Below are 17466 nucleotides of genomic sequence, written 5' to 3' on the forward strand. Positions count from 1 at the left end.
GAAATGAGACTTTGTTCTGGAAAAAATAAACTATGTCTGATTCAAGCTTTAAGTTACTGTTTTCTCACTGGAATGCCAGAGATCTGTCTTTTACAATGTGTTTCCACACCTGAGGAAGAAGCGATTTGATCACAATCATCCATAACCTTACTGGGGAAATTGTGGCCAGCTTTCATACATTTTCCCCATTGTTGGTTCTTAAGATCTCTGTTCTGTGAAGTTAATTGCTCTTCCTCATCCTGAAGAAGGCTAAGCTTTCAGGAACCTGAAAAACAGTAGCATTCTGGAATTCAGTATTTCTTATCTACTTAACACCAGTGCTGTTGCAAAAGTAGAAGCTGGTGGGAGAGGACTCATCTAGGGTCTGGTCTTTTTTGTTCCTGTCACTTTTATTTTCCCCAAGTCCAGCAAAAAGGGGTTTGAGTCACTTCCAGCTGATGCACTCGGTCAGTACCTAGTATCCTGTAGATCGAGTGTCAGTTTATATACAAAATGAAAAGTACGTTGTTTGACACGCAGCGTTTTCCAAAGCAGACGGGGCCAAAGCCTTAGGCCAGTGCTGTTCACTGAACGGCAGCAGAACCGGTCCCTGGTTTCCAGAGGCCTGAGCTTGCGTCCCTCCTCCTCCAGCTCCCGCACGCCTCGGGTTCTGCCCGGAGAGCGCTGCGCCCCCCGCAACCGCCGCGGCACCGCGGGGGCCCCGCCGTGCTCCACAGCGCGAGCCTGCGGCAGACGCACCGTCCCTCTCTCACAACATTTACAAGCCAAGGGATTTTCACACGAGCTGCAAATTCCCCCGCACGCAGAGCGGTGGCGGAGCGGGCCGGCGCTCGCTGCCGCTGGAAGCACGGCGCATTTACCGCCCGGTTGCCAGCCAAGCCCCGGCCGCGGCACCGGCGTATCGGGGCAGAGCCCTGCCCGGCAGGGCCGGCCGCCCCGACGGACGGGACGGGACGGGACGGGACGGGACCCGGCAGCCAGCGGGCCCGGTGGAGCGCAGCCGCCCCTGCCGGCGGCGGGCCCCTCTCCGGCTGCCGGCGGGGGGCGCCGGTGCGAGGCGGGGCCTGGCGGCCGCCCCGCCTCCCTCCGTGGGGATGCCGGGATGTTTACGGGCCCGGCAGGAGCAGCAGGGGGCGGAGAGGTGGTCGGGGCTGCCGCGGGTGCCCGAGTCGCTCGCCAGGAGTCCCGCTAGGTGCCCGCGGGCAGGTCCGCCCCGGCCCCAAGCCTGAGGCACCGGAGGGTAGAGGAGGCCGGCTCAGGTTCCCCGCGCCAGGAGAAGGCGGAGCCAGGCTTCCCGGTGAGCGGGGCGGCGGCGGTGGGGCCGCCGGGCGGGCGGTGCGGAGCCGGGGCGACGGTCCTGGGGGTCCCGGGGGCCGCGCCCGCTCTCCCGGAGGTGCTCCCCCCGCAGCTCCGCCCGGGTGGCTGCCGGGGGTCCCGCCTCCCGCCTCCTCCCATTGGTTGCCGGGGCTCCAGCTCGCAGTGCTATTGGGCGCGGCAGCTGCCGTTCTGCAGGGGGAGGGAGGGGTGCGGGTCTCGAAGCGAGAAAGTTTGTGCGCTGCGCTGAGGGGGCGGGGTGGCGGCGGCCGGCCCGGGGCCGCCGTGGCGGTGGGTATCGCCGCCTCTCTGGCCCCCGCCGCCGGAGGGGCACGGCGGGCCGCTGCGGGGGCGGCTCCCGAAGAGCTGCGGCGGGGTTTCGCCCGGCTGCGGAGCCCGGTTGCCTCCGGCGGGAGGTGGGCGGGGACCCTGCCCGGCGGCGGCCCGGCCCCCTCAGCGCGCCTCATGCCGCCTGCGGCCCGGCTGCCGTGCCGCTCCTCGCGGCCCCCCGTGCCTCTGGCCCCGGCCGGGCTCCTCGGGGTCATACCGCAAGCGGAGCTTCTTTCCATGATGTTCTCCGTCGTTCTCAGCCGGTTCCCTCCGGGGTCCTCTGTCCTTCTCTCACCTGGGAGGCTGGTGTCGGGCGGATGCCCGGGGGCAGCCGAGGGGGGCAGCCCGGTCTGGCCGGTGGCTAAAAATAGCGTCGTCGCTGGGAGTCCCGGCCCTGTGGCGGCGAGTCGGGAGGGCCCCGTCCCCGCGGGAGCCTGCTGCCGCTGCCCTCTCCCCGCCGCCCGGCTGGCCCCGGCGCCCGCCGCGCCCGGGGCAGGTGGGGGGGCAGCGGGGCGCCGGGCAGGGGCGCCCCTCGCCCCTCTCGCAGGTGCCAGCGTCCCCTCGGCTCTTCTCTCAGCAGCCTCCTGTGGTGCGGGTCTTGCCTTCCCTCACCGCCTGGTGAGGCTCCCGGCGGTGGCAGCGCCAGTAGCTGTACGAGGCTGTGGGGAGCTGAGGCCTAGTGGGAAACGCTGGAAGTGAGGCATCACCCATCTGTTGGGGTTTTTTCTTTTTTTTCATCCCCTACCCCCGTGCTTCCCTGTTTATCTTATGTAGCACCTGATCCTGGTTTTACTAGTACTGGCCTTGAATTCAGCTTTATGTCCCTGTAGACTATGCCTGCTTGGCTTTAGGAATGTGAAGTTCACAGTATTGTTCTTAAGGCAGAAGGTCTTTTGTTTTGCTTGGCATTTCATGAGGACCATTGCTTCTTCAGTGGTAAAACTACTTAGGATGTTAAACCCACGTCTGATAAAAGATGATGAGGTGCAAGTGCATTAAAATGCAGAAATATTTGATTCTTGATATTGGAAAAAAAATATTTTTTACATTTTTTAATCTCTTGCACCAACTGAATGGTAAACTTTTGTCTCCATTGAGGTGACAGCACTGTTTTCTCAGATTGCAATGGCAGCATCACTTCTAAGGAAAGGTCAAGTTGCAGAGTAATTTCGGTGAATAGACTGGATATATTTCCTGTATGAAGTTATACTACAAGCTTAAGATGCAGAAATTACAGTGAATGATATGTTAATCTGTAAGGTAGATGCTTTGGATGATTAGATGTTAAGTGGATTTTTGCAGCTCTGCTAAATCAGGAAGAATAAAGTTTAGAAATACTTTACTTTCATGGCTACCTGCTGTAGAAATGTCTGTATTTGATAGTTTGGACTTAGGCTGTCTTAAGAGGGGTAAAATGCAGTAGAAAATAGTCATAATTCATGGGCTGTGAAAAATTTAGGAAGGAAAACTGTTTTGTGTTGTGAGAGGAGGGAAACTTATAAGCAATGTCTGGCAGCTTTAAAGACAGACCTTAAAGCCCTCCAGGTTTGTTTGCTTTCTTCCTTTTTAATACTGGAAGAAAGAATATAGTAAGAATGCTTGTTTGTTAATTTCAAAACATGAAGATACTATATTTATAAATATCTGATGTTTGGGTAAATGACTTCTCAAAGCACACTTAGAGATTTTCACTGTAAGGGCAGAGATACTGCCTTTATCGTAGGTATCTTTTATTAAATGTTTCAGTTAGTCATTGGAGTGCAAAAATTTTGAGAATAAATCAAGGAATTTTAGCCAACTAAAAATCTTTTTTTTTTTAATTGACTTGCCACAGTGCCTTCCAACGTCTGCAAGAATTAGACAAGTAGAATTTCATCCACACCATAAAAACTTGTTTCTAAAGAAGAAAAAAACTCTAACACTTTAGAGTTCATCTGAGGACCTGTGAGCATATGAGAAACTCAAATGAAAATTAGAGTACAAGAAGGGAGTTGCTCACTTCACTGTGACCTGTGATATCTTCTGAATTGTAGGATAGAGCCATATAGCCCATGCATACCTTTCTTTTTTTTTTGGTGCAACAAAGTCAAGCTCTGTTGCATAAAACATAGCCAGTCCACAGAGACAATTTGGTAAGGTGGTTTGTTCATGCATTCAAAAAAACCCCCATGTTCAATAAACTTTGTACAATATCCTGCATTTATACTTGCCCTATGGTCGGTTGTGTCACCATCAATGCCTTATTGCCTTCTGTAGTTTGACATTGTTCCCAACGTCTCTGTTGAATGGATGAGTTCATGTTACCTTGAAAATGCAAGCTGCAATAACCCTGTCTCCAAGGAAATTTGATTATTTGGGGCTTACCCAACATTCCCTCCTGATTCCTGAGGAATAGCGCTAAGGAAAGATGTGGAGGGGAGGCGTTATCTTGTGTAGGTTAACGCTATGGATAGTCATAGGAGTTAACTGACTAATTTCCAGAAAATTTGCTCAGCTTAGCTGTGTTCCATGTGCTTTGCAACAGAGTTGAAAATAACTGACCAAAATACCAAAGTGGTGATAAGGACAGCCTTTAGAGCACTGATTTACTCTATTTATCACCACTTGACGCCCACCCCATGGCCACATGGGAAGGAACTCAGCCCTCAACTGAAGTACAGCATCGCTACCTGTTTTGTTTTTAGTAAGTGTTAAAAGGATTCTTCCTGTCAGGCTAGTTAAAAAGCTGAAGAGAAGCAGTGCTATTAAAATGAGTTGCTTCTCCGGTGAAGATAATCCAGTGCGTTTGTCTCTGGCATGTGAAACATCACTGTGATTCAGTTGTGATTTCTGTACCTAGAAAATACGCAGTCTATTTCAAGTGCCATTATTCCCTGTTGGGCAAACAAAACACATGCTTATGTAAGGGAATTTCTTATAAAATTTTAAAGAGGCATTAAAAAGAGGAATTTATAAGAAAATAATATAAGCAGTCATGTTAAAACCCGATTGCATGTAGTTAGCCTTGTGATATTAGTGACTTCTCACTGTTGATTATAGGTGACAAAGCAAATAGACTATTTGCATCATCTGGGAGTTTGCGTTCAAGCCTCAATTGCTTTAATCTGCTTGGAATGATTTATAACAAAGTTACTGCTGTCTTTTTTGGTAGCTAGATCTGTGCTGGGCCAGATTAATTTCTTCACAATGTCATAAAAGTACACATAGAGCTTGTAGATTAGATCCCTGCTGAAATCCTTGTGAGGAGTTTAAGTGCTGCGAGGTGTTGATGAACCAATCTTTTTCAGTCCATTTTAATCTTTTGTTGTCAGTGTATAAAGTTTACAAAACTATTGATTCTCTGAAAGCTAGAAGGCAAAAATATCCCAGGTGAACTTAATTGTAAAATAAGTAAAAACCTGTGGTGGGAAAATGCATAGCATTCTGTCCTGTAGAGGCCCTTCTTCTGTACCCTTTTCTTCCTCATCTGAGAGCAGATCCAAAAAAGGAGTTGTCTTTGCAGCAGTGAACTTCCAGTACTTGCCCTGACTGAAATTCAGAACTGTGCGTTAGGTACGTGGGCTGCTTGTGAAGTTCATGGAGATCAGTAGGACTTCAGAAGAGGAAGCAGCCTGCAAACAGAGCACTTCATGTACAGCTAGTCATTGAGGATACTCCAAAACCAGGAATGGGTCTGGCATGTTTTAGCCAGTGGTGGTTTAATGTAAAACATAGAAACAGCTGTGAACTTGAGTGTTGGCCTGCTTCTGAAGTGAGTGTGCTGGCTGCTAGCTGCTTTGCTTCTGGACCCAGGGATCCTGGATTACTCGCTACTGTCATGCATGGTTTCAGGATTCAAAGGTAACACTAGTCGGAGGATCATAGAAAGCCTGTTAAATATGGCTGGCATTTCTTTTCTGATTCTGTACAGTGCTTCATTCATTTAATCATCTTTGGGGTAGCACAGATTTTAAACTATATACTACAGATATATTTTCTTTCAGTTTGTGAATGTGCATCTAACACCTGCAGTATGATATCACAAGGTGTTGTCTTGCACTGGTTTCTAAGATATTTAGACATTTCTTTAAGGATTGTGTGGAATTTATTGTTAAATGTGTTGTACTTCACCTGTAGCAATGTGGACCTTCTCAGCCATGGCTGTGGCGAAGTTGTATGCAGCCGGCTTTCCAGACTGGGTGGTTTTCCCCCTGTGCCTAGGAATAATGGAGTTATCTGGCAATGCTTCCAGCCTTTTAATTTATCCTGTACCTCTTTTGAACTCCTGTGTGATGCTCAGCTGTTTACACCTTTAGTAAATCTCTCCAGCATCTCTTTATGAATAATTTATTTTTACAGATGCCTTTAAAAATCATCCCTTCATTAGGGAAATGTCTTGTATTCTCCCTCTCTGCATACTGGAGTTGTGAGATTTTGGGGTTGTAAGAGTTTCCAAATCATGTCTTAGCTTCCCTTCTCCGAAAATCTTTGCATTTTTTTTGCAGTTTGACTTGTTTCCCTGGCTTATTCTCCTTCCATTTACTTTGTTTCTGATTTCTACTTTCCCATACAGTATTTTGTTGACAAAACTCTTGGCTTAGTGTTGAATAAATTGCCTTCTCTCTATGCCAGCTCTTGCCTTGCTGTCATAGCTATTTTGAGTTTAAGTACTTGTTAGCCATCCCTACCTAAGGATGAATTAAAATGAAATGCAGTGAGCTAATGTACTAACACGCTGTTGCTGGAAGGGAGATGTTCTGTTTCTTCTACAATCCCCTTCCTACATCTCCCATCTTTGAACTTCCCCTACTTTTTGTCTGGCATTCAGCAGGCTCCCCTATGCATTGATTCAGCTCAGTGCTTGCAAAACATAAGCCCAGCTGCATTAAGGGTTTAAATCAGCTCAGCAAAAGGTCCAAAGAGTTCAAGATGGCTATGCAGGATCATGTGGCAGAGAAAGGGAGAGAAAGCAAGACTTTTGGTGTCACTGAGCTAGATTGGCTTGTGTAAGTTCATGTCAGAGATGTAATTTGATAATAGGCCTAACTGATCTAAGTTAGGGCTGCTCTACCCTCAGCTATGTCTTCCCCTCTATCTCTTGCCATCACAGTTCTGTCCTTGTCTCTACAGTGGAATGATTCAGGGAACTGAACTGGGGAAAAAAGTGACTTTGTGCCGAGGTTAGTTTTCAGCTAGTTTCAGTCACATTACCAGGAGTCTGGATAGCCACAGGAACCCCATGGAATGAATAGGGTCTGGAAGGCATGGCTGAAGGCAGGGGAAGCATCATCATCACATAATCGGTTCATGCAATCTTAGAACTGCATCCTTACAGAGGCAGCAACACAATAGTGTGTGATGGGGCTGAGGATTTGCTTTCTTGATATTATCATGGTTAGATATGATACTTCATAACCTGCAAAACTTTTCAGTGTGACATGATCATGATCCACCAGTGTCTTTTGTAACAGGCTGTTCATTGTGAAGAAATGGGTTATCCGATTTCTTTCCAGGTAAATAGCAATTAAATGAAAAAGTAGAAGCCTGTTGCCCAAGTGGTTTCAGTTCCTGTTTCTTATTCAGTTTGTATGAAATAACAAACAAATGGCTCAAAAAAGGGCAAGTCAGTGCATGTACGACCCTTTGGGAGCACCTTGCAAGATAAGCAATCTATTTGAGTGACGTAATTGGAGAGGGAGAAGTAAACAAAATATAATATCTTAAATTGTGCAAATGAATGAAGAGGAAGGGAAGCGGACTTGTGAAGCAGGAGAACTTGGACTTTCATCTTCTAGTCAGACAGCACTGACAGAGAGCAAACTCTTAGTAGCTGGGGAGTGACAGTGAGTGGCATGTGTGTTTTCAGGGTTGGAATGAAAATACACCTGATAAATCAGGACGAATGGATGAGAAAATTGCATATGAACTCTTAGTGTATTCCCTTACTTTTTTGAAAGTAGATTTTATTTATATATGGTTACTTTTGCTCTTGCTAAAACCAACTCTTAACCCAGCCTAACTATCTGTGTGTTTTTTGGTTTCTTTGACTAGACCACCCATGACTAGGGAATTTGGATGTAAGTTTGTTGAAAATTCAGTATCAGTTATTTCCATGTAGATAGATGATAGCTACTTAAATAAACAAGTGCTGAGATTTTGAGTTGTCCACCTTCAAGGCTGTCCCTACAGAGGGGAGGAATGTCCTGCCATTCTGCGAGGAGTATTGATCTGATAGTGTATTACAAAATCAGAGGCTTTTAGAAGCTGTTTCTAAAATTAAGGCTAACCCTGCTTCTGTAAAAGCATCTATATTCAATCAGTTTCAGTGCTTTAAAAGTTGCAGATACAGCCTTTTTCTGATGTGGATGCTTCTGCAGAGATTTTTACAAATGAGTATGTATTTTTCACATTTTAGAAGACTTTTTTTTTTTACAATGTGAAGCAAAGATTTCATTTTTACCACTGTCAGTTAATAGTAAATATTCTCTGTGTACACACATGTAGGTATATATGTATAATCTATAAACATACATAGACACATATATATGTATGTGCATTTTTATATATTGCTATACCTGTATCTGTGTACTGTGTGTATATGTATGTATGTGTACTAATTGGGATATATTACATATTTTACTTGGTCTTCCAGTCTTGAGTTTGTTTTATCCCTTGCCAATTAAGGTCTTGATTGTCCTGTCAGAGTTCAAGTGAGTGTCAGCTTAAATGCATTTTGCTTTATTAATGCATACATCTAACTTAGGTATTCACAGAGTGAGAAAAATAAACTAGTGTGGTAATTATTTGGCGTATATCAAATACTTGTTGATTGAATCAATGAGTAGTTTATTCAGCAACATTGCAGTATGCTATACATTAAATAACTCACTGTAATATTTTATTGGTAACATTACATTGTGGTTCATATGTTTCTTGTAATTTGTGATTAACAGCAGACTGATAAGAAGTTTAGTATTTTCAAGAAATAGGCAATGTGGGCTGGGCAGGAGCATGACCAGTCACAGGTCATGATGGTTAATGGAAAGGCATTGATTGGCTATTATTTTTAAAGTGTTTCAGCATTATTTCTTCACTTCTAATGTTGTCTTTAAGCTTTATGAATGGATGGCACAGTAATGTGGATGTACTTAACCAGATCTCATTTTAATTACCTGTGTTAGTGAGGAATAATTTACTGAAAAGATGCTATGTGTGTCCTGTGCTGCCATTCCCATTATTTGGAAATTACTTTTCTCCAGTTAGAATCTCTTGCTGCTTGTGTTAAATAAACCCCTATTAAATACTGAGTTTGGAATGCCGGTGGTATAAAGGTGGATGGAATAACTTCTTGAAATGTATTTTAGCACTTGAAACTCAGCTGAGTTGTAGTTTATCTTTCCAGTTGCATTCTGGTGTGTGTGGGAAACAACAACAAAACTGATTTGAAGTAAGAGAGCGGAGTTCTAGGTAAACTGCTGAGGGTGTTGGTTTTCTCATGTTTCTTCTTTTTGGAGATACTGAAATACAGGAAATGTATAAAGGCTTTGGACATGTCAATGTTCTGAGAGCTGTTTTTAGGGTACTGAATGTGGGCTGTTGTTTTCCAAGTATTTCCTGGTCTTTAGGAATGCGCTAAATATATAATCTATGAAACTGAAGTTACTTTCACTTTGCAAGTTAAATGTTTCTAATATGACATCAAAACTTATGTGTTTCTCCTGTTCATTGGTTTATACAGTGCACCAGGAAAAAAATCACATTTTAATGTTAAAGAATTAAAGTAGATTTAGATTGCGAGTTGGTTTGCTTTATTGGACATGACTTCTGACTTCCGATTTTTGTGGAAATCTCATAGCTGTGCTGTCATTTAACGTAACGTGAACAATAAAGTCAGGATGCTTGGTTTACAGCTGCTGACATTCTCTTGTTTTGTCCAGGATCTGAAAATTTGTACACTGCAACCTGTACCCTGGATGCCAGCGTTGAGTGGGTGCTGAAGAGGGTCGATCAGTGTTGGTGACCTGACAAAGTGTGGGCCAGGTTTGACCAGTGAGCCAGTTCCCTCCAAATGGCCAACCTCTTTAAAGAGGTAAAGAATGACTGTTAAGGTGGTATGTTTTATAAACCATAGGATGGCTGTTTCTTAACCTGCTTGCATCAGGCTTAAGGGACAAGCTGTTATTGCTGGATCTAAAGTTTGTCTCCTCCCAAAAGCTCTGTGGCTTTGATCTGGGAGCTGAGAGCCACAGCTATGTCAGCATGGCTCTCCAGGTGACAGAGAGCAGAGCTGGAATTGGGCTAGCATGCTTGGGCTCCCTGGCATAAACTGCTGGGATTAATACCAGTGTGGTGGCTTGGGTAATTGTTTTGAGTATTCAGTAAGGTGTTTAGAAATCTAGACCCTTGTTTCCAGAGCACAGGTTTGGTGTGGGTTTTTTTTTTTTGTTTGGCTTTTTTTTTTTAGTTTCAACCAGGCTGATTATTTGAATGTTCTACCTAGGTTTAAACTGTACGTCTAGGTAGCTGAGAGTCAACGTGTGATATAAGCAAATGGGAATATTCCTTTAGCCTGTATGCTTATATGGAAGCTAGTATTAATATATATATGGGTTCTTTTTCCCCTCAGCTGAGGATTACCCTTATCTTTTAATTTAGTTAGTAAACATAGTTAAAAAGTTTAGGGATCTATAATTTGTCATTTTAAATCTTTGTTAGATACTGAAGAATCTAACTTTTATACCAAAAAGTAAGGAGTGTGTAGGGTGTTAAATGTGTAGTTGTTTCTGGAGGGCCTTGGCTCTAACCTAGCTAAAATAATGGCTATAGTAAAAACTAAAAATACCAGCCTTAAATGACAGTGTAATCCAGAAGTAAATGTAGTACATTCTGTCCTTTGTGAACAGCAACTAAAGTGACCGTGTGCCTGACCAGCACATTATGAACAGTGCAACTTCATGTTTCTGTGTTAGCAATTAAGTGGAGTAGTTACATCTATGTTCTGCAGAAAAAGACTGATGTTTTCAGATTCTCTGCAGAAATGGAACACTCTGAATATTCTTTTAAGTACATACTTATTAAAGTATAGCTGTTGCTTCTTTGACATTGATTATTTAATGTCCTCACTTAAGATCCAAATGTATAGCATGTAGCTAATGGAAACTAGGTACTGTTGGGACTATTAATGATGTTTACTACAGGAAAGCATTGTATTTGTTTGTTGTTGTAGAACTGCCGTCTGTTAAAGCAGTAACATTATTGCCTGAATAGTGTGAAATGTATTTCGGTGTGAATGGCTTATGGACTTCGAGCTATGAAACTAGTGTTTAAAAAGAATGTCTCATGTGATTAGGCAGCACATTTAAGCTTTTTCTCCTGAAATAATGTTTATAAAGAATTAGTTGCAAGACTTAAGTCACAAGGATTTCAAATTTTTTCCCAGCTCTTTTTTTTTTTTCCTTTAAAAAATGTTATTTTAAAATATATTCCAGTGAAATGTTAGCGATGAGCTCTGGTTTCTGTTCAGGAGTCAGTCCTGTGCTCTGATTTCACTAATAGATTTGTGGGTAGTCCCATCCCACCTCCCCTCTAGCAGGCTGGCAGAGACCACCTGGAAAGCTGAGTGCCTACTGTGGGGTGTGAGCTTCTGCTGGGGTGCAGGAAGGCACTTTTGCCTTTTGGGCTACTTTGTATCTTTGCATGATCTTTAGATGTGTGGCCAGATAACCTGGGAGCTTTGACAGGCGGCCACTAAGGAAGCGAATAAGGACAAAGAGGCTTGTCTATGAAGAAAGGAAAAGGTGTTATACCCAGTTCAGGCAGTTGCAGTTTGATAGTCTAACATACTGGTAGGACTTACCTTCCTTTTGCTGTATGGTGGACTCTGCGTGGAGTAAATAGTGTCAGTTATGGGAGTTGCTATACAATTGCAATTTCACAGGAAAAATTGGTCATGTAGTCTGTATCCCCAGGTGCTTCATCCCGCATCCTTTATGTGTAGGTACCACCTACTGTTTTGATCAACTGAAAAAGACAAGATTTAAAGCGTTAGTAGTTAACCAAAAGTCTTATCGTTCCTGCAAAGTATTGGTAACCATAACTGAAGTGTAAGATTTAGTGTATATACTTGTGTTCATGTGACCACTTGTATACAGGTTTGGTCTGAATCCAAATGATTCTCACTTCAAAGTGATGAAAGTTATCTTTTCAAGATAAATGATTCCAAGAGTCTTTCATTGTTCCTAGCTTTGCAAGTGGTACAGTGAGGACAAGGAGTCCTTTCTCCTCAGTGCAAGAGTCTCTTAAAAACTCTAGCTGTGTTTGGCACTTTGGAAGTTTTGGGGGGTGGTGGTACACTTGGCTCGCCTCTTGCTTCATCTGTTGTCTGTTTTCCATGAACAAATGTATATTATGGTGATGGATTTGCAGAAGATCATTGTATTGCTTGTTTAAAGAGGTGATAGACATGTCACGTTTAAATGTGTTTTGTATTTGCTTTTCAATTTTGAACAACTGTTGACTCTTTGGCAGTATTTTTGGTGTCTTTTCACCATAAATTAGAACTTGAAGACTATCTTTGGAAGAGTAATAATTACTGTCTCAATTTAAATTTAAAGATGATAAATATTATACCACTATGTTTTGACTTCTGGAGTTTATTATCAAGGTGAAAGGCATGCCTCACTGTGAAAACAGTCTTCAAGCAGCAGAATCTAATTCTTGCTTATGTTGATAAATAGTACAAAAGATTCATTTTGCATCCTTGGCATTTTGTATGATCAAAATGCAAATTACTCTAAAATGCGAATCTATCAAACAATCTTCAAAGACAAAAACCAGTTAAAAAAGAACTTCCATATATGGACAGAAAATACTGGTCTTTGCTTTTGCTCTGCAAAAGCAACAACAAATGTACAAGTTAATAGATGTTTCATGCTGCCTATGGTAGAACATATTTGTTACCTCTTTAGTTTTCTCTCTTTTATTGTAAAAACAAGCCACAGAGGGCAGAGCCACTGGCAGTGGTAATGATATGACTTGTCCCCTTTCTACTCTTTCCCCAAATGAAAAAAAAGAAGACACAAATTCCCAGGTACTTCCAGTCAGTGCCTCTGACTATTCAGTCGAGTGGAGTGCATAGTTCCTGAATCAACATACGTAATCTAAACACCTCAGCCTAGATTTCGTTAATCTTGGATACATGTCTGCAATAGAGGATAAGAAGTTTTGTGTTTACTTTTCCCCAGGGATTTTGAAATAAGTGTTTGTGACCCATAGGAGTTATTTATTGGTGTATTACATGGTCAACAGTTCTTCAATATGTAAACATATTAGTAAAACGCAGCAGAACTTGCAGTAGAAATGATGATGCTATTGAAAAGATTAAAAGTCTTATAAAGGCTCTTAAAAATAGCACCTCAGAAAAGAATTCTTGGCAGTGATAGAAAGATCTCTACAGCAAGAAATTAGCAGAAGATTCCTTAAGATTGCCATGCATTCTTCCCCCAGAATTTGTCACAACTGCATAAACCTCTGAATCTAACTGGAGAACTTAGGTGCAGTTTTGTGACAACGGTTTAATTTTCAGTGCTGTTACATTATGATTTCTTGCCTTGGTGGGGAGATTGTACAGGAGATGTAGAACTTGCAAGAAGTGTCAATGTTGGTGTCCTAGGGCTGGCTAAAAGGTTGCCTAGCCAGTGGTGTGCAGCATGTATCTGCCAGCTGTTCTGCCCTTTCTCACCATACACATTCTGACAGTCTTGGAAATCTTTGCAATTCCTACAACCTCTTCTCTAACTCCCACCTGAGTTTGATAATAGTTTTTTTTTCTTTTGACCTGCCTGAAATAGCTTTCTTGGATCTCTCCTATCTTTGGCTTAATTACAGCTAATACTCAGGCAAAACAACATGAAGTCCCAAACTGTATGCTTTATACAGGGGTGCTAAGGATGGGAGGGACCTTGAGTCACTCTGGAGGATGGCTGTGGTTTGGTGTTACAAGTAGCTAATGGTAGTAGCATGGCATGGGGCGATTGCTTTAAACAAGGGAGTGAAAGCAGATCGCTGATGATTTATTTTGTATATGCAATCCACCATTTAGTACACTAGGGCAGTATACTGAGAAACTTTGCAAAGCTGCTTTGTAATTATTTTATCTATTAGCAGTGTTACCACAGTGATGCTGTAAGAATGACAACAGTACTGTGAACACAAAATGTTTTAGTTTCTTAAATATTTTGCAGTGGGCCTTGAAAAACATCTCTAAAGTTCGTGGCTTCCTGTTGAGAGTTACTATTCTCTAAAGTTACTGGGAAGATTTATTTTGTGTGTGTTTAACAGAGATAGAAATTTCTCAAATAGCATTTACGTTCAGCATGAAAGCATATAATCTACTATGTGCTCATTCTAAAGAACGGTTTGTGAAATGTAAGTAGCTCTGTGTGCAGAAGGACATTTGCAATATATGGCTTTGTCAGAATAAATTATCATAAGGAATTTCCTAATGTTTAAGAGGTATCAGAAAAATGTTTTATGTCAAACCATCTCTAGAACTTTTGGGATTCAGACCAGGTAATAAGAAATTAAATAAATAAAAAATAAATTCAAAATCAAGAATAGTTTTCCAGTCACACCTATGACTCTTGTTCCTCTGAAGGCCTTGGCAGGTTTGACCAGGTAATAGGCAGAGACACTTTGTGTGATGAAAGACCTGTTCAGGACCTACCTCTTATTTGTATAAAATTATTTCATTGTTTGCATTCAAAGCTGCCAGTGAACTCTGTTGTCTTCATCTGAACAGAGATGGCCCTCATAGGCACTGATAAAACTGGGTGCTGCACCTGCTTCCCCTCAACAAAATGATGCGTGGCCTAAGAAAGGATTCGCTTAGCTGAGAGAGGAAGCCTCTTGAGCATTTATACTTTTGTTTCTCCTGATCTTCCTAGTAATGTTTCTGCACATTTTGCAACCCTTATTATTGGTCAAAGCTTTGTGTCTCTATCTTGAACTTGGCAGGCATCTTTCCATCTTATTGGTGGGATATGAGAGGTTCGTAGTTGGGAATAGAGGCCGTACTCCCAATACGGTATCTCAAAGCCCTCTTAGTCAGCTTGTCAGAATGGAATGAGCGTACATGTATAGCTTTTTTTTCTGTTTAGATGGAACTAATCTTGCATACTCCTTAAAATCTAATGATAAATTAATGCAACATAAACAGTATGCATGCAGCAGTTATAACTCTTCTGCTGATCTGCTATTTCCCATGCTGCCCATAGGTCTAAGGTACTGGCCAGCAGACATCTATGTAGTTACACAAGTGGTTCGTGCCTCTGAAGAGTAATGGAGCAATGCAGCTTTTATCAGATAGAGCCATTTGTCTGGCTCACGTAGTTTAATGCACATCTTGTAATAGTAAATTCAGATGTGTGTAGTGATGTATTTCGTTTTATAGAACAGCTAAACATAAGAAAAATTCCTTCCCAAAACAGTGTATGGCTGGAATAGTTAAATGTTAATAAACTCAAGCACATGAATAAGAAGAGTAATTCTTCAGTTCTTCTGCTGATGTTCACTGGTCATAAATACAGACTGAATTAGAGTGTAATGACTGTATTTCTCTTTTCAGGACGTAAGGGACGCTTTTACGTGATAGAATGGATGAACAGTCCCAAAGCATGCAGGGGCCTACTGTGCCACCATTTCAGCCACAGGTACTTCTTTTTTAAATACAGTTTAAATACAGTTTTTTAAAGATGTCAAGAGGGGATGCTATCATTTCTTAAATAGAAAAAAAGAGAGAAATTAGAAAATATTAGTTCTTGTAGGGACAAAGAAGCTGTAAACAGAATGTATTCTTGTGATCTGGAAATTAATTTAATACCGGTCCTATATTTCATAGAAAAGAATTACTTTTCATTTTTTCCTCCTACTACTTCACCAACTTTGAGGGTTTGGAGTTGGAATGGGAGTACGAAACAAACATGAAGGCAGTAGTTTTCCTGAGAAATGGTGAGCTGTTAAACACTATATGCTTTGAAATTGTATCACAATTACTGTATTTATTTCAGACTGTTACCTTCAGCTTCCTCTTCCTACACCTCCTGGTGATGATACCACATGAATTAGTGTCATTACCTGTTGAAACCAGGCAAGAGAAATTCCCAGTAGCTGTATTTCTGTTAGAAAGAAGATGCATAAGAAATTTAATCTTTGGATATGTGTTGGTGGTGTGAAACAAAGGATAAAGATTATCTGATAAGAGATAATGCTGGGATATTGCTTTTTGACATTTTTAGGAAGTAATTCTTTGAAGGAAGTGCAAGAGCCTATAGAGGAATACCCTAAAAATGTTTATGGTGGTGACCATTCTGAAGTAAAAGCAGGACAGTTCTTTACAAAGCTGAAACCTAAATGTTGTAATTTTCTTGTTAACAGCATAGGTGATAGGGAAATTTGTGCCCTTTATTTTACAAAAACTAAGGTGAATTCTAGCTTGTGACATTTAGTAAACTTAAAATAACCAGCTTTCCTTAGCTCCAGTGTTTTTATTATAGCATTGTGATAACAGAAAAAATCTGGATTTAATAGCATGTATAGCAATGTGTTTATACCAATGTAAAACAGTTAGAAATTGAGGAAGACTGTATAGCTATGCATGCAGATATTGATAAAATAGATTTGTAATTTCAAAGAAAAAAAAAGCATAGTTAAAATTCATATTATGAATATCATAAAGGGTCCCTATTATTGTTACAGCTTTTTTTCTTTTCCTGACTAAAGAGAAAATGGAACACAGCTGACTACGGTTTCTGTATTTCTGGGAAACCTTCCCATGTTTTCTGTTTGACTACAAACAGGTTTCATATTTTCTCATCTGTCTTCTGAGTATTTGAATACATGTTTCTGATTCACAGAATCAACTTTTTGAGGACTGGTTCAATTTTAGGAATATTACTCTAACCTACAAATTCAGTTTATGAATTCATACTAGTAAAAGATGCTTCTGGTTTTACTGTTCCAAGTAATAAGGCTCATCTACAGGTATCTGGTTTCCTCTGTCATAAACCAAGGACAGACGGAAAGGCAATACTGCTGTAATCAATGAGACACTTTCTACAAAAGAAGAAACTAATGTTTATTTTCAGCTTTGGTTAATTGACAAGCATTTTTATAATCTGTGTCTCTTTTTTTTTTTTAAATCAATTACTATGTAAACTGCACTAAGCATGATTTTTGTGATTTTGATTTTTCTTGAGATGTTTTGGGTTTGTAGATCTGAGCTGGACCTGCATCAGTATATTGACTGGTTTGCATTTCAAGGGATATAGAGTGAAAGGGAGAAATATGCTTTGATAGCCATATTGCCAGAGTAATACTATAATAGTCGTTAAGTGGCGTTTTCGTCTTGTTAATCCAGATTGTTTTTTCTGTGAGCCAGGTACGTACTTTAATTGTTATGGATTTCTTTGCTAATGGAGAATGCTTATGGTGAAAAGTAGTAATGAAAATAGGTTACTGTACTAATTGCTAATACATTTAGGAGAAGCAAGACTGGAATTGAAAATACAGCAGGTTTGAGCAAGTGGTGAGGTAATGATTATGAAGAATTGTGTGTCAGGTTTTGATAAACCTGTGAATCTCCTAATTCTCTTGGTCATTATATTGTGTAAATATATGCCTCTATTCGTAGCAAATTAAATTGCCCTAATCGCTGAAAATTGTTGGTGAGGAGCATGAGAATGTTTATCCGAACAGTATAATGGCTTAGCCCCAGTTAGTTTGAAAACACCATTTCACAAAATCACAGATGGTTAAGGTTGGAAGGAACTCCGGAGGTCATCAGCC

General features: G+C 41.6%; 1 protein-coding gene across 2 annotated transcripts in view; it reads left to right on the plus strand.

The window, feature by feature from the left end:
• Positions 1 to 1064: 1064 nt before the first annotated feature.
• The window catches only part of NEK7 (NIMA related kinase 7), a 77280-nt gene continuing 60878 nt past the window's right edge, over positions 1065 to 17466 (plus strand). The window contains exons 1-3 of one of the 2 annotated variants that reach the window (XM_064454767.1): positions 1065 to 1297; positions 9561 to 9712; positions 15248 to 15332. In XM_064454767.1, the coding sequence (XP_064310837.1) occupies positions 15276 to 15332 (57 nt within the window). In that variant the 5' untranslated portion in view covers positions 1065 to 1297; positions 9561 to 9712; positions 15248 to 15275. The remainder of the gene's footprint in view (positions 1298 to 9560; positions 9713 to 15247; positions 15333 to 17466) is intronic. The other variant, XM_064454766.1, reaches the window with a different exon arrangement.

This window comes from Phalacrocorax carbo, chromosome 6, assembly GCF_963921805.1.
Source record: "Phalacrocorax carbo chromosome 6, bPhaCar2.1, whole genome shotgun sequence".
In the NCBI taxonomy this organism is placed as follows: Eukaryota; Metazoa; Chordata; class Aves; order Suliformes; family Phalacrocoracidae; genus Phalacrocorax; species Phalacrocorax carbo.